The 15,696-nt window shown below is 50.6% G+C and overlaps 1 protein-coding gene across 1 annotated transcript in view; it reads left to right on the forward strand.

Annotated features, from left to right (window-relative positions):
- The window catches only part of PLCG2 (phospholipase C gamma 2), a 150,132-nt gene that overhangs the window by 119,070 nt on the left and 15,366 nt on the right, over positions 1-15,696 (forward strand). Inside the window, exons 24-30 of the mRNA XM_030863240.2 lie at positions 215-281; positions 1,928-2,085; positions 6,551-6,653; positions 8,171-8,380; positions 9,838-9,983; positions 10,908-11,022; positions 11,943-12,110. Coding sequence (XP_030719100.1) covers positions 215-281; positions 1,928-2,085; positions 6,551-6,653; positions 8,171-8,380; positions 9,838-9,983; positions 10,908-11,022; positions 11,943-12,110 — 967 coding nt within the window. The remainder of the gene's footprint in view (positions 1-214; positions 282-1,927; positions 2,086-6,550; positions 6,654-8,170; positions 8,381-9,837; positions 9,984-10,907; positions 11,023-11,942; positions 12,111-15,696) is intronic.

Here is a 15,696-nt window from a genome sequence, read left to right on the forward strand (position 1 = left end):
AACGCTGAACCTGCCAGCACCTGCTCGCTGCTGGGTCCCCACCAGCAACATGCTTCGTTATTTAGCTCTCTCCCCGTGGACGTAGCCTGTGATGAAAGTGCATTTTAAACAGTTCCAGAGGCAGTGCCTCTGCTAAACGGTATACTTTGGAAACTGGTTATCTTTTCACTATTCCCTTTAAGACGAGCGTGAGTTATGTCTTGTTTCTTCACAGATTATTGAAGACAATCCCTTAGGGTCTCTTTGCAGAGGAATACTGGATCTCAACGCCTATAATGTTGGTATGTGCACACATGGTCTCAGCCCAGATTTCCACCCAAATCTCCCCCCAGCCTGGCCTCAGGACCGCCCCAGACAGGGGGTCAGCTGTCCTGGGTCCTTCCAGCTTCGACTTGGTTGCTGAAGCTGAGTATTGGGCCAAGCTGGTTAATGGCTATCATCTTACATCTTGATTGCTATGCTATTAACATCCGTAAAGCGCTATAATCTGGTGTTATATACCCTGGTGCGTATATATTAAGTGCTGGACTAATGGTGGCTGTTGTTATTCCCAACATCATCGTCCTCATTGCAGGGGTCTGCCTGGGTCTCCCATGCTTTTCTAGGAGGAGCTGAGACGTTGGCTGGGCTGCAGTGGAGCATAGAGTTGGGGGTGTCTGGTTCTTAGCCCAGCTCTGCCTCTCAGTTGCTGCGAGACCCTGGGCCTGTCATTTCCCCTCTCAGAGCTGCAGCTTCCTGGCAGCTCAGCTGGGCGTCAGGAAACCTGGCCTCCCCCTCAGAGTCTGGTGCAGGAGGGAGCCCACAGCCTCAACCGTGGTGACAGGGGTGTGAGATGCATGGTGCTTCCTGGGCCTTTGAAGTGAGCATATAGCAGCTTCCAGACGAAGGAGCTGAAGGCAGTGAGGAGAGACTTTCTGGGCAAGAAGCCAGAGCGCCTTTCTTCTCTGAGCAGCCCGTGTTTCCATAGCCGGCCTCCGTGCCCCCTGTAGTCCGTCAGTCCACTAGCCTAGGCAGGTGGGCAAAGGATTCTTGGTTCCATTTCCAGTTAACAGATGAGAAAACCAAGCCCTGTCATGACCACAGAAGCTGCCTGAGCTTCCACTGCGAGTTGTGAGACGAGCTGGGTCTGGGGCACTGGGGGCTCGTGCCCTCCCTGCTGTTACCCTTTGTATCATCCTGCGCTGAACTTGCACAGGCACGTGGCTCAGGGTGATGAGGAGAGAGCTTGGAGTCAGGTCTGACTTGAGCCCCAGCTTTGCCACTACCAGCTCTGTGACCTTCCGTGGGTTACTCTGCCTCAACAAGTCTCTGTTTCCCCTCCTGTGAAATGGGCAGAACAAGAGTAGCACCCCAAAAAGCTGTGATTAGACTTAAAGAAGATACAGAGCAGTGCCTGGCACGTGCGAGCCCAGAGATCTTCGTTGACGATATCACGTGGCCGATAATTTCTCCTCTCGTAGCCTTCATTTTCTCTTTCCAGAAAATACTTTCCCTGTAGAGAGAACCTATTCCACGCCTAGCTGCTCATGGCTGCTGGCGGTCCGTGGCTTGAGCTGATCACTGCAGTCTCTGCCTCCCTCTTCAATGGCCAACTAACGCCCCTGGGTCTCTGCCTCAAATTCCCTCTCCTCTCTCTGATGAAGGACACTGGTTCCTCGATTTAGGGTCTACCCAAAATGCAGGGACGATCTCATCCTGAGATCCTTCCGTACATCTGCACAGACCCCATTTCCAGATAAGGTCACATTGACAGGAACTGCACATTAAGACGTGGACCGCTACCTGATACAAGGTAGATGTCCCGGTCGGCGCTTTGACAATGATGGTGGGGTTGGGGTCATAAGAGAAGTGGCCTGGGGAAGTGGAAATCTGGTCTTCTTGGGCTTTCTAACAGGCTGATCAGGCCTTTTGTTATCCTTTCCTAAAGTAAAGGCCCCACAGGGGAAGAACCAGAAGCCTTTCGTCTTTATCTTGGAGCCCAAGAAGCAGGGTGACCCTCCGGTGGAGTTTGCCACAGACAAGGTGGAGGAGCTGTTTGAGTGGTTCCAGAGCATCCGGGAGATCACCTGGAAGATCGACACCAAGGTAAGCCTTTTGCTTACCTGGGCTCAGGTGGGCCTGATATTCTCAGGCTTGTGGTACTCTGCTGAGGTGGGGTGGGTCCGGGCTGCCGGAGGAGCAGGCCCAGCGGCCCCACAGAGTTCGGGGGTTAGAGGGGGGGTGTTCAGACGACAGGAGCACTGCGGAGAGGAAATGGGTACTGGAGGTCCACCTGCGGAGCTGGGTCTGGTTTGAACCTTTGAACCTGAAGGCTCACGGTGTGTGCAGTGTCCCTTGATGTTTGGGGCCTGTCGGGTCCTGTGTGTCTTAACAAGAAAGTTTTGCCTTCCTCATTTGGAAAGTTTTCTTGTTTCTTAATACTGTTCAAAGCAGCCTGGATCCTTCCGGTGCACGTTCACTGAGCTCACGTCTCTGGACTGGAAAGGGCCCTGGGAATACTGTAATCGACAAGACACAGCCCTTTCCTTCCAGAAGTTTGTATCCTTGTGGGGGGAACTTCCAGTCTTGATGGGAATGAGCTTTTGAGGGTTTATCCTCAACGGAGCATTAGGGTTTGTCTGGAGGCCTTTTGAAAAGGGCGAGGTTCTAGGTAAGAACAGGAGGTTTAGAATTAAGCCAACTGGAGTTTGCATCCTGGCAGGGTTGGACCCTGAGCAGGTAACCACCTCTCTCTGGGCCTCAGTTTCCTTGTCAGTAAAATGAGGAGCCAGATACCTAACTCACAAGATGAAAGGAGATGATGCATAGAAAGTGCTGGCCCAGAGCCTGACCCACGGCAAGGGCTCAGGTCACCACAGGATTTAATCATCACGTTGTCTTCATGCCAGGAGGACATGGGGAAGTGTTGCTGTGTCTTGGATGATGGAGCAAGGTGCTGTCTGCTCTTTCTTGTGGCCACGGAGCTGGGAAGAAGTTCTAGGGTTTCCCATGTACCCAGTTGCTTCTAGGACTGACTTTAAGGCTTTCTCAGGACCTCCTGGATCCCTCTGACCTCGGGTTATAATTGATGAGTCTCCCTCCTCCAGTGTACTTGGCTTGATTTTTTCTTCCCCCTGTGGGGGACTTTGCAGCTTGGCCAGTCTGTGGTCACCAGAGGCCCCCTGACTCATCCTTTCGACACCCTGGAGTAAAGTCCTCTTCTTTCGAAGACTTTGTGCCGAGAGCTGTTCAGATGGGCACCCTCCCTGGCAGGGCCTGCCGTCTTTCCCCCATCCCAGAATCTAGTCAGAGGCCCTACATACGGGTCCTTATTCTTCACAAGACCTGTCACATCATCACATCAGTCACTTGGGATGAGCCACGCGCTTGTGGCCAACAAGGCTGTTCCCACCTTCCCCCATGGGGCCATCTCATCTGCCCTCGGTGCCTCCAATGCAGTAGGGCTCCGAGGCCCAGGGGGTTGCCACTGTCCTGGGGTTCCTCTGAGAGGTGATTTCCTCCTGTCTTCTTCTGCGTGTGTTTTCATGGTCGGCTGAGTGGCTGTCGTCAAGATCTGCACGGCACCGTTTGCGAGCATGTGATTGTCCTGAGCATCTTCTAGTACTTGGGACTCTAGGCCCGTGTAGCTGAGAACGGAGAAAAACACCAGTGAGGAGGAAGCCTTTAGCCACTTTATTCTCAGGCACTCACGCCCCCTCTGAGTGTGGGGCTCGGAGGGAAGGGGCGTGGCGATGACACCCTCAGCCGGGTGCTTCCTGGCTCTCTCCCTTTCTCTTAATGGAGGAAAATGTGACTTCACCTGAAGGCTGTCCCCTTCATTCCCCAGCACATGACGGTTTCTGAGGCTAAGCCTAGCTCTGGAAGGCTGCTGTGCTCTGCCTTGGTCTATGTTCCTTTTTAATTAGCTTTTACATCTGCTTAGTCTTATCACATTTCATACGAATGTTAAAAAACAGAACAGGAGTCAGCAGAATTGACAGAGGTTCCACTCTGAACACAACCAGCTGTAGGGCTTGCCGGTGTGGGAACAAGCAAGGTGGACCCATGCTGCCCCCGGGAAAGCAACACGAAGTGTGCTCTCAGCTCACTGCTGGGAGCTCCTCACCGAGGCCCTAGGAACCTGCTCAGGGCTCTGTAATTTCACATCATCTCTGGCTTCTTTTGGTCAAATGGCAGAAGACCAGTCACTAGGATTCATCTAGTTAGTGAGTTTCCAAAGCCTGACCAATGAAGTGTGTTGTGATTTCAAACTCTGAGATGGCCTATGGGCAAAGTCTGTGGGTCTGGAGAGTAACTGTTCTACAATTTTGCAGTAGCGACTGGTATTTCATCGTGAACTGATACTGTTTTCTACCGAGGTTGAGAAAAAAAGTGATGCCCCATAACACTACATGGCTCTGTGCCTGGTGAAGCCAGAGGTCCACACGTGGACACAGCTGTGGCTTGCCTCAACCCACCCTTACTTCAGGCGGGCCTACTGTCGTGAGAAGTGAGCTGTGTTGTTGCTAGGGTTTCCTCTCCCCAAATAACCTGCGGGGAAAATTGTGTACTAAGAGGACAAAGCCAGACCGACACAAGGATTAGGAAAGAACACCTGAGGTTTGAGCTTAGACAATGCTTCAGTCTCCCTGACGGCATCTGGCCGTAGACGATCTGGCTGACACCTTCTTTGTCTCTTGCTCCGTGCCCGTCCCACCCACACCAGCCCTTGGAGCCTTGCCGCTACCTTGCTTTGTGCCCAGGAACATTCAGGGAGTGTGGGAAGGACTGGTGAAAGCTGGGTGTGCTTCGACGAACAAGGGCAGATTTCACGTTCTGATCTTCCCTGGTGATGTGGCTGCTGCCGGAGCTCATGTAAAAAGCTCGTTTGCTGGTCACTGCCAGGGTCCACTTGGGCCCCAGGATCTTTGTCAGCAGTCATGAGTTGGAGGCATTCTTACAGACGAAATGGGGTGCCCGCGCCTGCTTGTTTAAAAAGCGGATGCTCTTGTCCTTGGCCCGGAAAGGCATTTCTGGGGCAATCCGTGTCGCACCCCTTGTTTGCCACGTGATCGGCAAGGGCAGAGGCCTCCTTCTTTAATTCTCTCAATAGCTCCAGGAGGTTAGGTATTCAAGTTAGCCTCATCGTACAGTTGAGGAAACTGAGGCACAGAGAGGCTAGGTGACTTATGCCGTCGGCAGAGCCAGCAAATCGGGCCAGCTTTCAAACCCGCCTCTGAGTCCAGTCCCCACAGTTGTAACCACTGTGATGCTCCTGTCACCAAATCACCACCTGTCACCAGAAGACTCACCCCCTGCAGGGTCCTGCTCCCAAGGGACGTGCCTCAGTGTGGACACTGGTCTGGACACTAGTGTTGAAAGGCGCCAACATAGATAGTCGGACGAGAGACAGTGCAAGGCCAAGACCGGGTGAGGCAGTGGGCATTCTGGAAGGCTTGAGGGATGCAGCATCTCTTTCCCAGGCCTGGATGGAGTTACCCAGGAAGGCGTCCTGGGGAAGGAGTGATCTGGGTGGCATCCAGAATCCTACGGACCTGCAGAGGAGGGAGGAGGATGGGGGCGGCAGGATGAGGGGCCAGGACGTTGTCGCTGTGCTTCAGAGGGACCTGGGATGTGAACCTGGCGGCCTTTCAGACAGGCCTCTTCCCGTACCTGGTGGCTGAGGGTGGAGAGGGGGCGAAGCAGAAGGGTAACACAGGTGAGGCCGATTGCTTAAGCATCTGGTCTCGGCCTGCTGTGGAGCCCGGGGTAAGCTACTCAACCTCTGTGTGTGCTGTAATGTCGTGGAAGAGTGGAGATAAACTGTACCTCTCAGGGACGTGTGGGCTTAGGTATAGTATCCATCAAGCACTTAGTGTGCACTGCCTGAAGCTAAGCAACCTCCCGGATGGTGAATGTTACCATCTGTGAACGATATTCTCTCTAGGGTTCCCCCGCTTGGCCAATGGGGGATGGGTCAGAAGTTGGTGAGGCCAGAGAGGGTTGTCTGGTTTGGAGTGGAGTGAGAGCCCATCCTTACCTGGAGATGGATTTGACCGTGGGCGAGTGGCTCCCAAGTCCTTGGTGTGTGGCCCGGGCCGTGGAGAGTCCTCTGCAAAGCGAGGTGCACGTTGCAGGGAGGTGGGGTGCAGGGGACAGCGAGTGAGCACAGGGAGGCCATGGCCTAGAGTGGTCCTGGGCTTGAGAACTAGAATCTGACGAACTGTCACAGCGTGGTTTCAGGAGGAGGGATAGGGCAGCGCGCCGAGAACAGAGGGTTGAGAGAGGGGTGGTGACAAAGAAGAGCCCTCGTTCCCCTGTATTCTCGAGAGTTGTGGTCAGAGACTGAGCTGGACAGCGATCCTGGGTGGAGACAGCTTGGTGGAGAATTTCCAAAGTAAGAGGACGGGCAGGGGAGAGGAGAACTTTCCACCACATTTAAGATGTGAGCATGTGTGAGGGCCAAAGAGAAGAGGGGACCCAGAGGAGGAAGACGCCTGCCAGGTGCTGGGAGGATGGGATTTCGCAGGTGCCGGCTTGAGGGCTGAAACTCGGGATTGGCTCCACACAGGAGAACAACATGAAGTACTGGGAGAAGAACCAGTCCATCGCCATTGAGCTCTCGGACCTGGTCGTCTACTGCAAACCAACCAGCAAGACCAAGGACAACCTAGGTACCGTCTCCCATCACTCTGCCCCCCAACCTCGGGGGAAACTCTTGATTCCCTTTGAGTCTGGCGTTGTGAAAAGCGTTCCTACTCGTCTTAACTGTGCTAAGTGGGAACCTCCCCTTCAGTTTGTCCTCAGGGCGAGGATGCTGGTGAAACAGGCCCTTCTGGTATGTTCAGAAGGCAAACCCTCTTAAAGGGTGGATTAGTTTCTCTGCTGCTGTAACAAGTTACTACGAACTTGGTGGCTGAAACAACACGTATTTATTCTCTCACAGTCGTGGAGGCCGAGGTCTAAAATCAGTATCACTGAGCTGAAATCAAGGTGTCAGCAGAGCCCCACTCCCTCCAGAGGAGGATCTGTTCCTTGCCTCTTGCACCTCTGATGGTTGCTGGCATTCCTTGGCTTGTGGCCGTGTCACTCCAGTCTCTACCTTTGTGGTCATATTGCCTTCTCTTCTACGTAGTCAAATCCCCCTATACCTTTCAGTTATAAGGACTCTGTGGTTTCATTTAGGGCCAGATAATCTCCCCCTTTCAAGCCCTTCAATTTAATCAATCTGCAAAGTCCCTTTCCTATATAAGGAACACAGTCACAGGTTCCAGAGACCAGGGCCTAGATGTCCCTGGGGGCCATTATTTGGCCTGCTGCAGAAGGATGCAAAAATGGATCTCCTACCAAATCCTCCAAAGTAGCAAGTTCTTTCATCTAATAATGGTCCTGTTCATATTTTCTTCCTCCTTTTGAGCAACTCGTGTCTCTGATCTCCAGAATCTGTAATTCCAAGGCAGAGGACCAGAGAAGCAGTACTAAACCTCAGCATTAATGGTCACTGGGAGGCTGGTCCCTGGGTACCTCCACACGCAGGGAAAGATGTCATAGCTCTGAACCAGACGCGGCCACGCTCAGCGTGTTAAGAGCTGTCCTACCACAGCTGGATGTGAAGCAGCAGAGCTTCATCCAAGCAAAGGATTGTTTGCGTTTTCCCACAAGTCTCCTCCCATTCATTGTCCCCTCACCCACACAGGCATCCCCTCTCCTGTCACATCCCTTCCTGCTGGCATTCGTTTCTCCCTCCACCAAGATGCTGGGTTCACTCATCTTGTGCCTGCAACACCTTTGATGAGGAACAGATCCAACGTCCGCACCTTCCACTCCTCAGATCTCCTCCTCCCTGCGGATCCCATTTCCCCCACTCCTTTCTGTAACTGTACCGCTTTTGTGGTTTCTTGTACAAGGCTGCTGGTAGTTCTAAACAAAAAGTAAATTACAATAATGCTAGACTAAAAGGCTGTGGGAACACTGGGCTCCCTCTTAATATCTGGGAGCGGCCCCCGCCCCCGGCCCCGGAGGGGAAAGCCCACAGCAGAACCAATTATGGCAGTATCGTCATAACCACTTGAATGTCTCATCCGGGAGAGATTCCTGGTTTCATTTCACGACCTGCACATCCCGCCAGTACGTTAGGCGTTAAGAAAATGTGCGAGACACAGAATAAACGCGACTCCCTCTCTTTGTGCAGAAAACCCCGACTTCCGAGAAATCCGCTCCTTCGTGGAGACAAAGGCTGACAGCATCGTCAGACAGAAACCCAACGATCTCCTGAAATACAATCAAAAGGGCCTGACCCGCATTTACCCCAAAGGACAGCGGGTGGACTCCTCCAACTACGACCCCTTCCGCCTCTGGCTGTGTGGCTCCCAGATGGTGGCACTCAATTTCCAGACACCAGGTAAAAGGGGGCTGATTGTGGCCAATAAATCTGAGACGACGGAGCATCATTCCAGGCACAGTCTGCTGGGGCCACCGGTGTGATGTGGTGTCTTAGGAGTTGTCAGAGTTCAGCCAGCCTGCTAGCGCGAGGCCCATCCCCTTGAACAGAGTGATGACGGGGACCCCTGGGCATGCCAGGTGCTTGTGTGACGGGCTCCGTGATGGCAAGTGACAGACGCGAAGTCAGTCCGGTTTAAGAGAGAAAGGAAATGCATCCACACACGTAATTTAAAAGTCTAGGAATTGAGCTTCAGGCAAATGGATTCAGGTGTTCAGTGGCTGTCTTCCGGTCCCCTCTCCGGGCCCATCCTTCTCTGAGGGCTTGCTGCCCAGGCTGTCTTCTGGAGATAATCATATGCTGGGAAAGGCCAACACGCCCAACTTCTTTATGCAAAGGGTGGCATTAATCACGATGCTTTGCACTTTGGTGGGTATTTAAGCCTCTTTGGAGGACCTGTTGATCAGTCATCTCCTTTGTATTTTTGTGCCTGCATAGGATTCCACTGAGCAGAACCATAAGGTCTTCACCTGATCCCCTGCTGAGGCACATTTAGGTTATTTCCCTTCATTTGCTACTACAGACGGCACTACCCCCTGTAACCTTATGTGAGCATCACTTTAGATATGGGAGCACGTCTGTGGGGCAGAATTCTCAGAAGTGCAGGCTGGGTCAAACAGCTTTGATCAACTTGGCCCTGAGGAAAACCACTGCACACCTGTATCCAGGAGGGTCTGAGCGAAGACACTTAGCCACCCTGCTCTCCATGGGGACTGCAGGCAGGAGTGCGAGCGGGCGAGACGTTTACACCCTCTTTGGCAAAAGTTGACCAACTTAGTTTTAGCAAAACTTTTCAGTCTTTGATAGGTGAAAACTGATGTTACACTGTAGTCACAGCTTCCCTTACTGGTAACTTCTCTTTTTATGAGTAACATTAACCAGGTTTTCATGTACTTAAGAAGCATTTGTGTTTTCTTTTCCACAGACTTCATTCATGCTTCTTACCCAGTTTTTCTAAGGGGGTTTAGGTATTCACAGCACACAGTTACCAGATTTCTTAACAGGTTAAATTTATATGTAGATATTTACCTGTCAGTTGAGTTAAATTGATTTTTCTACAGCACATCAACTTTTATGGAAATTTTGTTCTTTGCGGCAATTTTTAGCTTTGAATACATTGTGGATTTTGTATCTTACTTGGAAAGGTGTCCCCAGTCTGAGATTTTTTTAATCCCACATTTTCTTCCCGTAACACTGGTTTTCAATAGATTTTTTTAAACCCATATTTTTGAGTCTGATACCTATTTTAACAGCTGCCTCAAATTATTTTCGGAAAAAGATATAAATCATCCCCTACCCAGCACCTTGGGGCCCCTTTTCTTGCCTCACTTTCATCAGCAGTTATCTTTCCTCTCCAGATAAGTACCTGCAGATGAACCACGCCCTGTTTTCCCTCAATGGGCGGACTGGCTATGTCCTGCAGCCCGAGAGCATGAGGGCGGAGAAGTACGACCCCATGCCGCCCGAGTCCCAGAGGAAAATCCTGATGACTCTGACGGTCAAGGTAAGGCCCAGCCCTCCTTCCTGGCGCAGGGGGCCGGGGCTGTGCAGCGTGGGGATGGCCCAGCCCGCTGCCTAACGACACCGGTCACCTGGTTTAAACCGTCAACACCCAGACACGGTTCAGGATCTTAATTGCAGTGCCTGCCACGGTCATTGCAGGGGAAGAGGGGAGGGAAGGGCACCTTCCCAGGTCCAGCTTGGTCACCTCCCCTTGTTTGCGGGGGCGAGCTATGAATCTGTCTCTGGCTGGGTTCACCAGGGTCCCTGTGAGGTCAGCATCTGGTCAGAAAAAAAGGGGAATCAAACATGTGAGAAGTGGCTCTCTGGTCTTTGTGGAGGAGAGAGCTTGTCCCCATCGTGGCCACTTTGAGGGGTGAAAGCTTTTCTAAACTGGTCCAACTTTCAGAGAAGGTGTTGTCTCTTTGTTAGAGTTTTTGTTTTCTCCCGTTTGGGAAATGATGCAAGGTAGGGAAATGAACTGCATTTCTCATAAGATTAAGGAAGAAAAACTGAAGCATATATAAATAACCAAAGTTCTTAAAAATTTTTAAAAAAAGGCCTGTTACAAAAAGGATTCCACATTCTCCCCCATCCTTTCCTGGGAGGGGCTGAGAAATTGAGTGACTGAACTCCATCTCTGTAGGTGCTGGCCTGGGTGTATGCATTTCTGTGCACAGGTGAGGTCCACCTGTTGAGTCTCTTGGCACTGGGGCTGCCATCCCAGCTCATCCTTACCAGCTGTGGGAATCCTCCCTGACTCTCCACCCCTAGTTCCTCATCCACAAAAGGGAAGCAGTAGGGGTGTCCACTGTAGGAGGGTCTAGTACTTCACCAGTGAAGAAATGAGAACCCACCCACGTGGAACTTGTTGGCTCTGCCCAGGATGGAGCCGGGAGAGTTCTAATCCTTGCGTTTGGTGTCCTAGGTTCTGGGGGCTCGTCATCTTCCCAAACCTGGACGAAGTATTGCATGTCCCTTTGTGGAGGTGGAGATATGCGGAGCCGAATATGACAACAACAAGTTCAAAACAACAGTTGTGAGTAAGTTGCTGGGTCCTTTCTTCAATTAAACTTCAGGCAAGTTGAATCCCAGGTCGGGGATGCTAGTCATCGGGGATGCGGTAATGCACTGGTGTCCAGGTCTTTCCCTTCATCCCCCTTGCCTGCTATGGGGAGCTCGGGGTGGGGGGGGAGGAAGCAAAGGGCCACGTGATGAAAGAGTTGGACATGGACCCACTGCTGTGTTTCTCAGCCTGTAACTCTGGGAGGCCCCGGCAAGGCTCCAGCTCTCTCTCACCTGTGCATCAGCCCTCACCTGCTTACCTACTGAGTCCAGGGCTAAGAGAGGATGTGGCTGACCTGACCCAAAAGGCTGCAGCCCAACCTGGGTGATCTTAACCCGCAGAGGGCAGGGAAGCCCAGAGAATGCTTGTTCTGCCATCTGAGGCCTGGAAAAACCTGAACTGTGGGCCTTTTAAGGCTTGGGACCACTGTCCCTGGTAGAAGGTAGCCCGATGAACAGCTCACGTGCTGACCAGTGAAACTGGCCTTTGTGGAGGGTGAAAGTTAACTACCTTACTCCCTGAGGCTGGTTCTCCCCTGGCAACTCCAAATCCCACTATCTCTTCAGAGCACCTAACCCACCTCCCCCATCAGACGAGGGATGTGGCTCCCATGTCTCCTTTTCTCTTGTCCAAACCTAGCTGTTCCTGCACTGTTGTCCACCCCCCAATCCCAGGGGGTTGAGGTGGGAGATCTGTAAGGGGCGGTGGTCGCCTCCCCCCTGCTTACTGAGGGCCAGGCCTGTGATGGCATTGGAAAAAAATTATTTCTTAGCTCCTGGCCTAGATGTGTATTTACACCGTTGCTACGGAGATTCAAAGCCAACGGATGTAGAGATGGTGTAACCAAGAGGGGGCAGGATGAATGGGGCCTCTAAGTGAGCTTGGATTTCCTTCCAGATGACAACGGCCTAAGCCCTGTTTGGGCTCCAACACAGGAGAAGGTGACGTTTGAAATTTATGACCCAAACCTCGCGTTTCTACGCTTTGTGGTTTACGAGGAAGATATGTTCAGCGACCCCAACTTTCTCGCGCATGCCACTTTCCCCATTAAAGGAATCAAATCAGGTGAGACCCGTTTTAATGATAACGTTTGGCTTGGATTGGCATCCTTTTGGGTCTGGGCTGCTGGCTTTGAAAAGAATGAAAAAGCCTTTTTCCTGGCTTCTATTAAATCATGGGCAGGTTGGACAGCTGATCTCGTGGGAGTTCCCGTGAGCTGGGACAGGGACCGCGGCAAGTGGCAGGATGAGATGCCGGGCTGGTCACAGTGGGGCTTCTGCATCCAAAACGGGATTATTAGTTGACGGTCCACCTGGCACTGTAGTTTGGTTTCCTTTTGGAAGGTTAGAAGCTGTTGGCCTCTCCTCAGGCAGGTTCAGGGGCTGGTAAGCTGCTCCCGGGGAAGGAAGAGACCCGGAACTACAGTCTTAGGCCTGCTTTTCCCCACGTCACCCTGGGCAAGTCACCTGGGCTGTCCGAGCACCACCTTCCTCTTCTATGAGGTTGGGATGGCTGACTCACTTCTTCTTCTTGTGATTCCTTTCCCACACGAAACCCCTTCCTGCTTTGAGAAGGGCCCTGTATTTCTGAGAGACCCCAGTCATAGATCCTTCTAAAGTCTTCATGAGGTCACTCACTGTTCCCCTATTTTCCAAGGGTCATTTTTCGAGAGCCAAAGATCACTGTCATTTCAGTGATTGGTATACAAAGATAGTCTTTTCTCTTGATGTTGTTTGGAAACCTTGGGTCCTGTTTCCTATTTTTTTTTTTTAAATTTTTTCTAAACTTGGAACGTACCAGATAGTCCCTACATTTATATCATACACACCTAATCATTTCTACAGCTAGACCTGTGTGGGGGTGCTCCAGTTAGAAAATGCAGGCCCATCCCAGGGTGTTCCCGTTCAGCCAGGCTGGGTGGGCCCAGGAATCTTCATGTGTGGCCAGCTCCTCAGAGGGCACTCGGAGAAAACCGGGTGAGACCTAGGCTGCCCATCCTATCGAGGAAACACAGTCCTAAGCGAATGAGTAGATGAAACAGGAACTTGAGAAGAAGTACCATCTTCCTGATTTAATGACAGCAGTGAACACTCAGTTGGAAGGTCCAAGAGGCCTGACGTTTGCCAGCCCCCTTGGTTAACTTGCCCCCACTGGAAACTAAACCCAGCAACTTAGCTGCAGGACTTTACTCTGCAATTTGCCTCTTTTACATTAGCCCAATAAGTAAGGCTTAGGACACATTTCTTTTTGTGGTAACTGTGCCCACCCCTTCCTAACCCACCTCCCCTGGACGCATCCTGCACAGAGCAGTGGCTCTGCTGTTTCCCCCTCCTTATGGGGTCCCTGAGGAGGGATGTGAACCGTAGCCCCTCCCAAGGCTTAGAGAGAGGTCAGCCGAGGAACCCTCTTGACCAGCCACCTAACAGTGTCCTGTTGAATCATCTAGAAAATGCTACGGCTTAGCTTGGAGAGATTTAAAAAACAACATCTCAAGGATGATAAAAAAAACGTGACCCTTCCCCCAGCTGTGAGATGCTCCCAGTAAGACCTTCTCTCTCTCTGTCCCGCTGCTAGCACTGCCTCGTACATCCATATTCATGGAAGGCGTGACACAGAATAACAATACCTTTGTGCATAAGGCATCGAACTCGGAAAATAAACTCTGCCTGTTGTCATTAGAGACGCACTTAAGCTTTTAAGCCAGCTGGAGCTCGGGAAGGAAGGAAGCAGCCTTTACTGTGCTTGCTGCCTTAAACTCTTTCTCTTTTAATCCTCACAGCAGTCCTGTGAAAGGGGTTTTATCATCTCTGCTCTTTAAATATAAGCACTTTGGGCCTAGAAATGTTCATTAACTAGGTCAAGGTCACGCACCTTTCCGACCAGAGCTGGGATTCAAACCCCATGTTCTTCCCTACTCTGCAGGCCACCCTCAGGGCCTCCCCTACTCCTAATAAGCCAAAAATACTGATGCTACGTCCAAAGATGTCTCTGTTTCCCTTTCCTCTGTGATGTAACCAAAACCAGAGGGAAGAAAAACGGAACCAAACTATTTTTAGTGAAATTGGCAAACACCGTTCAGCCCTACTCCCAATCTATGTGAAGGGCTGCTCCTAAAAATGAGGCTTGAGCAGTGACAGGAGGTATGTGGAACTGGAGACGTCCAGCCGAAGGAGGGACAGAGCTCACCTCTCCAACTTTGGAGGCACGCGCTGGGCCGCACCACTTTGCTCGGGGTGCACGGGCTGCCCCCCAGAACGCCACAGCGCACAGCAGTTCAGCACGTTCTAACATCAATCAATACCTAGACTGACTGCTTCCGCACTGTTCATAGATCAGCTCGGTAGAGATGCAGAATCTCGGCCCCATCCCAGATCTCTGGAGTCAGGATCTGCATTTTAATAAGACCCACAGGTGATCCACACCACCATAATTCCCAACACCTCTAAGGGGAAAATAGGCCAGAAAACTTCTCTACAGCAAAATTCAAGGAGAGCAGTGGTCCCAAAATCCTCCAGGGAAAAGAGTGTGACCTGAGAGTTTTATACCCACTCACACTGTCACTCAAGTATAAAATCACAGGATGGATGTGTTCACACATGCACAGTCCAGGGATTATATGTCCCATGAGCTCGTATTCAAGCATACAAAAGACAAATTTAGCCAGCCAAAATATTGATGGAAGAGTTCAGTTCAGTAAGAAGGTGGTGAGCATTGGACATTTTTAAAAATTTGTGCATTTCATTGTAAATTTTATATCACAAAAGGGACACTGAACAAATATTGACTTCTTGTTAATGAGATTCATGCTGACATAAGGAGAAGTGTACAGAGGCCTTCATCTTTCTTTGAAATATGAAGTAAATATCACACATGATAGACTGGTGGGTGGATAAACATAAGTATAGTAAAAGGTTAATGGTAAGATTTAGGTTGTGAGTATACAAGTGTTCCTTGTCATGTTCTTTTATAGAACTAAGCCTCCCTTTGTGGGAGAATTATGGTTACAAAATGGAACACAAATATTACACACCATGTTGATGGAGAAATAATAATACACCTTACCCAGATTAGGGGAGGAAAAGGGAGAGAAGCTATAGGGTTACGTAAGCATGCCAATTTCCTCATCATTAGCAGTGGAAAGTGAGGGATTCAATAGGTATTATTTAAAGGTGATAAATCAACTGACAGACTTAAAAAAGTTCTCTAAGAGAAATAAGACTAGTCATCAAACAAGCCAAAACCTGAGTGGTGGAAGGCACAGAGAAACTAGCCCACATGCCCTACTTTGAGCGTTGCTTGTCCCAGACAATCAGTAGATACACTGCAAATAAGAAGCTTTCAAGGTACAAATCTCTCCTTACAAAGAAGCTACTGGGATATAATATAAAAGCATAAGGAATATGGCCAGTAATATTGTACTAACTTTGGGCACAGATGGTTACTAGAATTATTGTGGTGATCATTTCATAATGTATGCAAATATCAAATCACTATGTAATACACCTGAAACTAACATAATATTGTACGTCAACTGTATTTCAATTTAAAAACTTTCAAAGTGATACTAGGGCTATATAGTAAATCCTTAAGATACAGTGGTCAATGGAAACTGTAAGGTACAGAATTGCTGGGCAGCGTACTATCCTTTGCG

Source organism: Globicephala melas, chromosome 19, assembly GCF_963455315.2.
Source record: "Globicephala melas chromosome 19, mGloMel1.2, whole genome shotgun sequence".
In the NCBI taxonomy this organism is placed as follows: Eukaryota; Metazoa; Chordata; class Mammalia; order Artiodactyla; family Delphinidae; genus Globicephala; species Globicephala melas.